The sequence below is a fragment of the Nyctibius grandis genome, chromosome 11, assembly GCF_013368605.1.
Source record: "Nyctibius grandis isolate bNycGra1 chromosome 11, bNycGra1.pri, whole genome shotgun sequence".
Classification (NCBI taxonomy): Eukaryota; Metazoa; Chordata; class Aves; order Nyctibiiformes; family Nyctibiidae; genus Nyctibius; species Nyctibius grandis.
This window is the reverse complement of record NC_090668.1, coordinates 13,895,213-13,908,051: the sequence shown is the minus strand read 5'-3', so window position 1 is coordinate 13,908,051 and position 12,839 is coordinate 13,895,213. Positions and strand designations below refer to the sequence as shown.

Here is a 12,839-nt window from a genome sequence, read left to right as displayed (position 1 = left end):
TTCATTGTCACCTATGGGTAAAGACAAGCCGTATTCCTTTTCACTAACTCTCCACTGGAAACCGGGGACAGAACTGCTGTTGAAAGAGGAAATAATGGATGCCCAAACAGGCACACCACTTCACAGCCCACACATACCACATCATTTGCCCCTCTCTCTGCAGAAAATGCCACATGCAAAAGTATCTTTATGTGCTGCTTCATACTGCACTTAACCCCAAGCAGTTGCTGAATCTCACTTTTCCTGCACAAGCCGGATGGGAGCTCCATCCCTGTCATTCCAGCAGTCAACATTCTTGCACTGTATTTTTTCTGAAGACGCAATGCAAATATCTAGTGTACAATCACCAGCTTTTCTGAGTGTTGTCACGGGGATTTTCCACGGCTGAAGATGACCACAGAGATCATTTAGTTACAACCATGCGCATGGAAAGAGTTTCTCAGCCACAGCAGATGAAGTAAAAAAGCTGGCAAGAACAAAGTTAAATCATTAAATTGCAAATTAACAAGAAGACCTAAGGAATAAATATTTAGTAGAGCTCACTGAAGCCTTATGGATAGGAGCATCACGACTAATTATTCCAGTGATCGTTTAAACATGGAGTTAGGAAATATTAGAAACAACAGAAAAATAAATCTCACCAGTTACATGCATAAATGCAGATTAATGCCATATGAATATTTAATGCAATTATTAAAGCGTTAATGAAATAGTCACAGACAATCTGATTTTCATTTTTAAATAACCAGCTGCAGAAATGTAAATCTGCACATTTTTTGATTTGTTCAGAGTGTAGAAAACATTACTGAAGTTAAAGTGCAGGACAACTGATTAAGGAATTGGAAACAGCATTAGAAAGCGAAATTCAATGAGCAAACCCAGTATATGTCCAAATGACAGAAAAAGTTCTTAAAAACAAACAAACCAAAAAAAATAAATAGAGAAAAAAGGAAATAAACATCAGGAAACTAAATAAACAATGAAATTGTTACTTCAGTGTAGAGGATTTTTTTTCATTTTCATTGCGTGCTCAGATTTCATCTGGCACCTACGAAAGTACTGTCAGTTATTCATAAAAGAATAACAAATTGTTTATAACATGTTGTAGACACACAAAGGAATGAATTAATTAATGCAAAAGGATTATTTAAGATCGCTTCCATGCATATATAATTTCTCATCATTTGTTTCAAAAAGGAACTTCTCCCACATCTTATTTGTTGTTCTTCAGGACAGCAGAATTGCTGGAGGGCACAGCAAGAGCTGAAGAGCAGGCAATTAACACAAAACGGAAAAACCACATCGGAAATTCTAGCCAAAATCTCAGCCCTCTGAGTCTTCCTCTGATGGCAGAGAATGCAGATGGTGGCAGATAGAGATCTCCACCGCACACGCTTCAGCTAACAAGCACGCAGAATACAGGCGATGCGGCAATTTGAAATTTCAACACAGGTAAGAGGTAAGCCCGCTCCGGAGAGTGGTGAGAGATCCCCCTCCAACCTCTTACTTCACTGCTTAAAATTAAAAATAAAAATTATGGGAATTTGGATTATATCCATCACTGACACGTAATTGCAGGTCACTGTGCCGTGCCTCAGACATAAAATATGGCTAAAAAGTTCTTATTTTGTAGAGCTTTTAGAGGGACTTGAGTAGCAAGCCTGTTTAAAGTAATAGTGTTCTAGATCTGTAAAACAACAGCGAGCTAGGTTGAAAGAGCCACAATGCAGATGTGACTGTCGTAACACAGTTTTGCCTTTAAATTCCCATACCAGATTACGTCTATTTTTTTAGCAGAAAGGAAGTAAGGCAAATACCTCTGCCATTCACCAGTGCAAATGCAGGGTATTTTCCAAACATTGGGTATTTCGAAATTACCCTAAGTCATGAACTGTCACACTGTACCGTTCCGTTTTCTTTTGAAATTATCTATTACGTGGGTATCATGAATCACCATATTCATGTACACAGCTGACTAACTTCACAGCGTACAGAGCATTTTATTCATTCTAGCTCTCATATGGATTCTTAAATGAACAGATATCTAATTTCAAAGATGAACGTCTTCTCATTTTCAACCCATTCTCCCCTTGCCTCCCCCTTCTGCAGTACAGCTTGAGGGCCATCGCAATTAATCCAGAGATCTGCCACTGTTTTACTTGATTTATTTGATCATGGGCTGTATTGTCAACAAGGAAAACTGTATCAATAGCTCACAGCTAACCAGTGAGGATACCAGGGACCACCTTGCTAGGCAAAGACCACACAGTAGCCCAAAAGATCTTTATCCTAGAAACAAAATATTTCAAAAGCTTCTCAAATTGGCAGGTTCTTGGGGTGAAGGGGAAGAAGTTTCTAATAACCACTCCCCTTGGGTGACAAGTTCATTTTCATGCAACATTTAAAGAAATGAGGATTTCCTGTGCAGCTGTTACAGTGTCCTTAGAGACACCATTTTCAGGCACTCTGTGCCATCATCCCTCTGCTCCCTCTTAATTCTAATCAACAGCCACAGGCAGATTACGTAGCTGGGACTTTATCAACATGACTAGGAGCCTATAATAGCACTCATGAGCCAAGCGATGTTTTTTCTGTTGTCAGTATCACATATAAATATGAAACAGTTAAGAATGTGGCAATTTTCTCTTTAAAACTCCACTGATGATTAAAAAATATCTCCACATGTTGCTAATCAAAACAAAACATCTTATAAAGTACTGGGCTAATTTTAGACCTAAATACTATGAGATCTGTGGTTATTCCTATTACCTGTCAGGGGCCATGATCTCCATGGCATTCATAATGCTTTACTGTTCACTAACTTAGGCAACTTATCCTCTTGTGAAATGTACTAAAACACTAGATAAATGACAGATCTTGCAAAATATTTCATGAGCTATAAATTAAAGGGAAGGCCATCAGCCAGAAATTTTAAGTCTCATTCCTTTTAGAAAAACAATTAATTCAAGACTCATGGTCAACAAACCTGGCCATCTGCTTATATGCTTCTTCAGCCACCGCAAAGATATGCGGATCCATATCCCCCATATTTTGGCCACTGTACGCATTGATGATATCTTCGCCATAGATAGGCAGTTGTTCATAAGGATTTATGGCCACTAAGACGATACCTACAAAGGAAATGAAACAAAAGGAATTATTAATAGTTGTTTCAAAATACATCAAAAAATGTCTTTAACACCAACTATTGTTCTAGCCTAAAAATATTAACTAGAGAAGAATAAGAATCTGATATTACCAACTTCAACAGATATTTATTCTGACCACACTGTTGTGTACAAAAACTTCTACCCTGCTTTAGGAAACACTTTTTCCTTTTCTAAAGCTAGCATGCACAAAACAACCAGATTCAGAGTGTGTCGACTTCAAATAAAGCCTGTTCAGTGCACCAATGAATATGCATTGTACTTCTCTGTGTTTTACTGTGAATTACAAATTATAATGTGATTTGTGAATTATAACTACTACATGGCCTCGCTGGCTGTCAGTTTGGATATGTGAAGTGTGTTAACCCTTTGGCCATTATGCTGTGCCCAGAAATAACATCTTCGGTTTTTGTAACAAGCAACAAAATAGAGTCACGGTGTAACTTGGATACCAGGGCATCTCTACCAGTCAGGCAGGACAACCTTCTGCTCAAAGGGATCAAAAAAACCCCCATGTAGACCTATTTCACAGGGCTGATACACAGTGGCACACAGTCATGTCAGGAAATTAAGTAATTACAACTCGAGAAGGCACCATAAAACCTTCATCTTGTACATCTGTGTGTATAACCACTCACACTTTCCATTTCCTAGTTTTTCTATCCCAATTAAACACATATCTGCCTTTTTTAATACCACTCATTACTACAGCATTTCTAAACTCATGCCATCCTTTTACTCTCCCTGCACAGGAAAACCTAGTCTTACCCTGTACATCCTTCCTAGCCACAAAGTGAGATCTCAAATGCTTTTGGTACAATTTTCTTTTTCATGAGAAATGAGGATTGCTCTGCTCACAGGGATGATTTGACAAAGATTACTTATACCTTTCTCTCCTGCAGCATTTACAATGGGTAGGGAACACTTATCTGCTCTGTGCAGGGGTGAAAATACTGATCGCTGCCCCGTGAGACCCAGCCATGTCAGGCAAACTGTGCTCTCTTGACAGGACAATTCCTCCCCACCTTGGCAACGTGATAAGGGGGAAAAAAACCAAAACTCTAATTTTAACTGTGGCCATTTTAAAAATAGAATTTCTTCTTACATACATGTTTTGGTGCCTAAAAGTGACAATGCAGGTGCAGATGGCTGCATAGCGACCACAGCAAGCATGCTGCACACGCTCTCCGGACAAACCATCCCTGAAGATCCTGCACCAGAAGCATTTCCATAGCACTCAACTCACTTCCGAATTTACTCAGAAATTCACACACACACGCATACACTTCCTCAATGCAGATCCGAGCCCTCTGCTTCACGCAGATTAGTGTTGTGACGTCTGTCTAAGGAATGTTCCATGGAAAAGCTGGGAGAAGTGAAAGCATTCTATAGTCTGGCACAGCTGCTGGGAGCATCATCCCATTTCTAAATCCTGTCATGCATTTATAGATCAAGCACAAACCATAGTAAAAACATTAAACAACAATAGAATATCTTTCATGAAGAGATGTGAGAGACCTCGATCTACTTCCTCAAATATATGGCAAGTTGTATGTCTAGACACGCCCATGTAAGTAGAGTCAGTGTTTTTCCATCAGCCATGACTTCCCTGAAATGACTCAGGAGCTCGAGTGAAAAGTCACTTTAAAAATTTATGCTAAGTTCTAATGCTGTAGTGATGAGCCAAAAGATAAGAGGTGGGTTAGGGAGGGGAAGGGACCTCAGTACCAGCAGACTCGAGGAATATTCTTGGTGTCAGTTTTCAACATCCGTCCTTTGTAACTGTGAAAAGTACTAAAAAGTTAAGTAAGGCTGCGCCGCCAAGCCAAGCCTCCCAGGCTTGCAAGTCTAATCAAAGAGACAGTAAAAAAAAGCTGTGCAAGGCTGCAGACAATTCCCTCCTGCTTTTGGCTACACTGGCAAAAATAAACCCTTCAATTCAAAACAAGCAGCCCCGTGACAAGTCTCCAGCATATTAAAACACTTAACTTCAGTAGCAATCTGCAAAAACAGCAACCAACTACCATCTGGAAATATCCAAAACAAGTGAGTTAGGAATGATACGCCTTCTATAAAACTTTTAAATCAGCCTGTCTCACAGGACTATAATCCAGATTAATTTATATATAACTTCTCTTTATCTCCACGAAATCATGTTGCTGTTTTAAGAAATATCATGGGCCTCCCCAAATCAAATTTCTGTGTGTTTTTGTTCCTGCAACTACACTAAATTGAACTCTGGCTGGTCTTTTTGCCATTCTTCTTAGCTAATTCTTTTATCTTGAACTTAGTCACCCATCTATGGACAAACTGGATAAATAATTTATTGATTTAAATTAGCAGGCAGGCAGTACGTTATACATCTGAACTAACCAGCAGTATTCACTGAGTTTTCATCACAGCCATACCAGTTTTTCCATGCAAGCATTCAAATTTTCCTTTTTAACTTTTCAACTTCCTTCATTAATTCTTCATTGCATATTCCCAACAGTAAAGCAAAGTTATAAATCACCTCTGAATTGCTGTTGAAAAGCTGACTTGAAATTAAGAAATCAAGAGGTTTTCTGTTTAAAAGTCTGGATTACTTCAAAGTGAAATTTTAAAGAATCTAATATCCATTTGACATATTACACTAAGGACAGCATGGTTGAATTAATTTCTAGGGCTGTGGACATCCATCCATCCCAGTTCTAGTTCTGTTGGTTGAGAATAATGTTATCATAATTCTTCTGGTGGATTAAAGTGTTTTTAATCTCCTTTGGGCTAAATCAGCTGGGTTAGCTCAAACTACCTTCACGGGGTATTCAAACTAACCTGGCTAATGTGTGAATCAGATTAAGGAGGCAAATACAACTCCTTCCTCAGGCAGAGCTCTGAGGCAATAATCTTTGCAGAAGGGAAGTAACTTGTACTCAGGACGGGAACTGATAGAGCAGTTTGAAAGGTGAACATCCGTGGCCGAAGGATCAGGTTTTTAAAGGCCAACAAGCCAACTTCATTTTCCTTAGCTTATAACGTAACGTACACATGCCTACATCCCAAGCCAATAAATTCACAGCATGCTGCATTCCTCAGGTATTCCACCAGGCAGCGTTAAACCTCCTTCACCTGCACTTTGACCACCAGGAACCCCCCATGCTACTGGATCCATATGTTTCTAATAAACCCACACGCAGTTCCCAGAATCATCACTCGAGACTCGTTTGGAAGCAAAACAGCCGACCAAGCTCTGCCATTCCCAGGCCCTTTGGCAGACCCATTCCACGAAGAGCTAAAGGTCTTCCAGCCCTATGAGAAAATATAAAACCAGCCAAACCCACAACTAAAGCTGCACCAAACACAGCAAAACAAAACTAGCATACAGCACATTCCTTTTGAAAGCCTCTTAAACTACGCTAAACACAGAGCATGTTTGCAAGCAGACGAAATGCAAACCGGGCAGGCTGTCTTATGGGAGGAGTATGGCGGTATCAGTAGGCACGGGACCATGAAACTCACACTGAAAACCCCTTACAGGCTCAGGCCATGAGACTCCAGTTGCACAAAAGCCCTTTCACAAAACTCTCTCCCATCAAGAGCTTTGCTGTGGGGACACTAGGGACAGAAATGCAGACGATGTCTGAACTGGGGGAACTGAGGTGGTTTCCCAGTGCCGGGACCAGAACATGCACCCTCAGCAGGGGTTGCCTAGAGAGGCTGTGATATCTCCATCGCTGGAGATACTCAAATACTCAGATACTTTGACTGGTCCAAGCTCTGAGCAACCTGATCTAGTCAGACCTGTTTTAAGTCGGGAGCTCCACTGAAGACTTCCAGAGGTCCCTTCCAACCTAAATTATTCTGTGCCTCTAGTCATGCTCTGACTGCACGATGGGATGAGATGTGGGTATGAATCATCTGCCCCTCCTACAAGAATGAAAGCTGGCTGCAAGCAGAGGGAGGCAAAGTCTGATTCAGTCCCCCGTGGTCTGGACACTGCTGAGAGTGTCTGGGAGCAGATGCACTCTGCTGAGCATTCATGGATTAGGAATAGCCGGAGTGAGCAAAATGTGGCAGGACATTAATGCCTCCAGTCTGCCCACCACAACATGTTTAATGTGCTGGTTGCCTTCGCTCTCCATACCCATCACTATGAGTGGAGCTGTAACAGTGACCAGAAGGGGAAAATCTGACCCTTGGCATATTCCATATGCAGACCAGGACAGGACAAGGCCTTCAGCTCCAAAACACACATTCCTGCTTCAGACACCTGCAAGTCATGACTAGCTGATATCTGTCAAGGGCCACCTTGCAACATGACTTCCCTACTCTATAGTTTGTGAAGTAGCACAAAGTACAATGAAATTATAAACAGCAAGTCTAATATATGATGACATCAAGAATGCTCAATATACTCTGGCATGAGATACCCAGAATTGGGGCTGCCCTACAAAAGCCTGATTAGAGACAAAGTTAAATTGCATATTTAAAAAGAAATCACGGGGCATGTTTTCTTCTGGCATAAACTGAGCTACAATAAATATGCAAATGTTAATTTGACTACACCTACTGGAAGAATGTGTCTTTACCTTAATCAGACAATTAAGGAAATTGTCAATATCTGGTTTCTAGCAATCACATCATCATGTTTTATTTTACTCTGCTTAAAATGTAAAAAATCGACCAATGACTTAAACTGTTTCTTATGCACTAACACAATATCCAAAGTATGTATTTGAATATTTGAAAAATTAACAAAGCTTTTTATATTGACAGGTTATATTAAAAGTTAGCAATGTATTTTGACTAAACACAGACTTAAAAGAAACACATGCACATACAGAAAAAAGCCCAGAAGCATGAAATCTAAATTTTAAGCCTAAACTATCTCACAATGTTTCTTTAAACTAGACCACTCGGCTGCAATTTTGAACCTATGACGACGTGATCATTAAAGTAACTTCCCCCATTCTGGCCATTTGAAAATATCACAGGCAATTACAACTTTGGGTAACCTCTACTGTGAGTTCAATGGTATTTTTAAAATCAAGACTGTTCATAACTGTGAACAGACAAGCATTGGCTCACGCACTGTTACAAATTCCCTCCTGTAGCGGCACTGATTGGAAACATGAAAAAGAAAATAACTGGTATCTTCCGTACAGAGATAGAGGAGCTCAATGCAAAGGTAGGCAATAAATCCACCAAACCACACAGGTAGCCTCCTGCATCTGCACTGTATGAAGCTCTCCTCCAGCCCATGCCTATCTCAGCAAGCCTAAGGGGAACACCAACCAGCCAGGAATCTCATTGGCAAGCTAAAATTGCTGAATACACGTTTTATAAACAGTCTGTTGGGAAGCTAGAGGGATACAAAACAAAGCCAATTTTCTCTGAACCTTAATACTTTCAAGTCTATTTGATGCACTTAATGACCAAACACAGGGACTTTTGTAAGAACTGCCCAACATGTCCTATCATTAAATGATTTCAAGTTAAAAGCACGCATATCAATACTCAACTTTCCTTTTCCTGTCTACAGCATTCCCTGTAAAGATTATAGTATGAAAAGACAGTACTTGCCACAATAGGTATAGATTAGTTTAGAGTCTATAAATCGAACTTTGAGGTTGTGTAAAACAGCAGGTTCATGAAGATAACTGAGCGCCGTGAGGTCATTTTCACCAACAAGTATGTCAGGGTTTCGCAAGGGCGGGAGTTCCTTGGTCTTCGGATCTAGGCAATATTCTAGGTCCTGAAAATCAAATGGAAACACATGCTGAAAGAGCTGGTGCTTAGATTTCCTCATTCAGTCCCTCCGGCCATTCTTCCCAGCAAAACATGCCCAAGTTACAAAAACACAACGCAAGATTTAAATTATCTGGTGATTTGAGGGAGCAGTTCTTTGTCCAAAAACATCATTTAAAATTTCCCAAAAGGGTTTTCTATATGCAACAGGCAACCATAAAGAGACATCTTCTTTTTAAAGTATTACTTAAGAAAACCCCTTTCTTTTGCTGCCAAATCTTTTTACTAAATAAAACAAAATATGTTATATCATAAATCTCATTAGTTTTTCATATTATTTTCCTCTTGAGCTGAACAGACAGAGGAAGCAGATTCCCATCAGTCTATCGCCAGCTTCACACACAATAATACAACACAAGAACGTTGGCAGAACGCCATGAAGAACACACAAACTCAAAAAAACGCTACTTGCAATTTTTGCAAATATAAATTAATCTCTAATGTAGATGTTTTAATTGCATCTCTTTCTAGATTTAAAATTACTTTATTTACCTGCTATTCTCTTGCCCCCACACAATGTGACTTCATTGGCAAACACCCCCATTCTGCTACATGCAATACTCAAGTGTGCAGCATCACCACACAGCCTGGAATATGGCAGGGGGCGGACAAGGATTAATCTTGTCACATTAAAAAGGTTGTACTCAGCTTGCCATATAAGAAATGTGAGTGAGTCAAAGACTGAGATGCATTCAAGAAAAATATTTTATTTAGAAGCTATTTTATATGTATGGTCAAGAGCAAGAACAATCAGCTTACAAACTATATGTAGACCTACCTTGCCCTCTTCAAGTCGAAGTTGGAGGACCTTATCTCCAGGTTTATAATCTTTGAGAAGTTCTGCTGACTTCCAGACCTCCTCTGGATCAGGGATCCAGACCCTGGCATACTGCAATACAAAAACAACAGCAAAAGATCAGTGACTTTTTGTTACAACATAGTTAAATCATCAACATACATGACACCAAAAGCTTTTTTTTTATTTTTTAAATACATGTTTAACAGCCAAACCCTCAAGCAAGAGAAGTTAATTAGTACATCTTAGGTTAATAAGTTGTTCTATCTATTGATAAAAGGCTACAAGGTTAATTTTATTGCCTACATGGAAAGAAAAGGGTATTTTCCATGCAAAATAATGTTCCAAGGTATACATGCAATGCTGAAAATCTACAAAGAAAAAAAAAGTATTTTCAGAGAGATCAAACTATCAAAAAAATTACTTGGAGAAACTCTTCTGAGCAGATTCTAAATGAATTTGCAACATCACATTATATAGCTTTTTTTTCCCCTAAGTGAACACTTTGGCACATCTGTGTTAATTCAGGCAAAGCTACCTGATGTCAAGCATTAAAAGATCTTTCCTTTGTAGTTGCAAATAGGGCAAGTTTAAAACGCATTATCTCCAGAATGCCAAAAGAAAAAAATCTGGAAAGATCTGGTTGAAAAGGCTTCCAAATAATAAAAAACAAAAATCTAGTATTCCAGTTAATGACCATTTTCACCCAAACTTTATTCATAAAAGCAGTCCAGAATAAAGATATGACTTGTTTTGAAAAACAGAAAGAATATTCATATTTTTAAATGAGTGAAGCCAGATTTAATGGTTATCTCATGCTCAAGAATCAATTAAAAGTATATGGAAACTATATAGTTACTTATACAGTTGCATGTACATGCAAATACATGCATATGAAAACAGCTCTTGAGTAACACTAGGAAAAGGTTATAATATTTTGAATGTATTAAAACTTCTGAACTGATACTCTTGCAATGCCTAAAGAGCACTGAGGTCATCCCACACCCATCACCTTTGAAACCAAAGTAGCCGCTTGGTTTTAGAGGTGCAGCCATGTTGCAAAATATTCTCAATCCACTAAATTATTTCAAAATAACTGCAATGTATTTGCCAAAGCACAGCATTTGATGGCAGAGAAAACTGCACATTTGCTCATACAGCTTCATCACCTGATCTTACACAACTTGTTTTTTTATAGCATCTTCTGCCTTAAAGAATGCTGAAGCTTCCCCCCCCTTATTAACCCAGTTTTCTCACTACTTAAAATGACAAATGCTTTTTCTGTTAGGGATTTTTTTGAAAGACCAAACTTTCTATTGCCTTCTTGTTGCAAGACAGGAAATGATAAAATGTGTTCAGCAAAGGCAGCAGGTTGGGGAGCGAGACCCGAGGAGCCCAGCCCCTGGCCCAGGAGAGGGATACACACCCTTCCTAGCTGGAGGCTGCCAAGGAAGCTCTGCGCTTGGAATTACTTCAAACTTCACAAAGCAATTTGCTTCCCACGCCAGGGAAGCTTCTCAAGAAGAGTGCACGCGAGTAACTTACAACAGCCTAAATCAATGGCTTTTACCTTTAACACATGGCAGCCTTTAAAGCACTGCTGCTGCCTCCATCTAAACAGCTCCTGAACTCCTGAAAAGCTTATGCCATACATGCAAACCAATTCCCTCTACTGAGTGAAAGGAGAAAAACAATGATATAAAGAATTAAAAATTCACTTTCACTGTTCCCACTACAGAATACGTGATGCTCCCACACCTGGTCTTTCTTCATCGGATGTTCATGCCAGCCCTAAGAACCTACTTTGTACAAACACGAGAAACTTTGCTCTCTGTAGTAGATATCTGGTTGTGGGTTTTTTTATTTTTTTCCTTCGAGCTTTATTAGTGTCATATATGTTTGCTATTGTTTTCAGTACAGAAGTGCAGTATTACTCCTGGAGCACATACCCTCTTCCCCACTCACCCCAAATATAAGAATATGGATGAATCATTTGAAAAATGAAAGATCCCCAAAACAATCCTTCAGCATGGGCTGTTGCCATTCACAGAGCACTGTATATAGCAGCAATGGAGGCCAACAAAAAGGCAATGGAGCAGCTGGGAAATTAGCAGCAGAAGCCATGGTTGGGGCACTTGGGTTATTTGTGCTCAGCACTGCAGTGTCCACAGCCCGCAAGTGAAGAAACTATGTCTGAGTTAAAATTAAGGTGTGTGCTAACAAGTATATGTGTTGATGCAAGTACCAACCTACAGAAACTACAAAATTACAGAATATTTCCAAAATAATTAACCAGGATGTGACAATAGAGGTGCAGTATTAGAATAAAGTAGCGTGCTCAGGAGTAATGTCTTCTCTCCTTTCCACTTGGTTTTTAAACAAAGGATTCCCTGTGAAACTTCACAAACGCATATATATCCAAACTTATCCCAACACACCTATTCGCAGAACTCTTAAAAAAAAAAAAAAATCAAAACCCTAACAGAAAGCAGGGAAATTTCTAGTTCAACACAAAGATGCTACACAGCTGAAAACAAAATGCCTACCAGACTTTGCCCAGTTTCTATGACCTTTCTCCACACCCCCGCCCCAGCTAAAGCCACAGTTCCCCATCCTCAATATTTCTGATGGGATATTGCTTCCCTCTCATCACGTGAATTAACAGAAAGCAAAGTAAACGTAATACGAAAGAGGAAAGCATTTAAATACTGTCTGGCAAAACAGGTTAGCAGGCTGGTTTCCTCTAGGCTACACAATGAAAAGTTTCCTGATGTAAAAAAGGCAGCAGCCTTGTAAGACACAAACGCTGTTAACTTCAGGCAGCAAACGCTGCGTAGCAGTTTCTATGTGATCTATGCCAGTGTGAAATAGGCACCTTTAATTTATTCAGCTGAAACTGTACATTTTATACTGTCTAGAGAAGGGAAAAAGAAAGCAGAAAACAGATCACCATAGAAACTGGGTTACTACAGACAGCTGAACCTTCCACATGACATAACCCTACAGATATTAAAGTCATCCCACCAGCACTAAGCTGTAGCTTCTCATCTCTACCATCATTGCCTAGCCTTAAATCCCTGCCAAAGAAA

At 39.5% G+C, this 12,839-nt stretch overlaps 1 protein-coding gene across 1 annotated transcript in view; it reads right to left on the bottom strand.

The window, feature by feature from the left end:
- The window catches only part of MYO5A (myosin VA), a 98,422-nt gene that overhangs the window by 69,421 nt on the left and 16,162 nt on the right, over nt 1–12,839 (bottom strand). The window contains exons 2-4 of the mRNA XM_068410860.1: nt 9,733–9,843; nt 8,730–8,901; nt 2,987–3,131 (exon numbers count right to left, since the gene is read on the bottom strand). Of these exons, the coding sequence (XP_068266961.1) occupies nt 2,987–3,131; nt 8,730–8,901; nt 9,733–9,843 (428 nt within the window). The remainder of the gene's footprint in view (nt 1–2,986; nt 3,132–8,729; nt 8,902–9,732; nt 9,844–12,839) is intronic.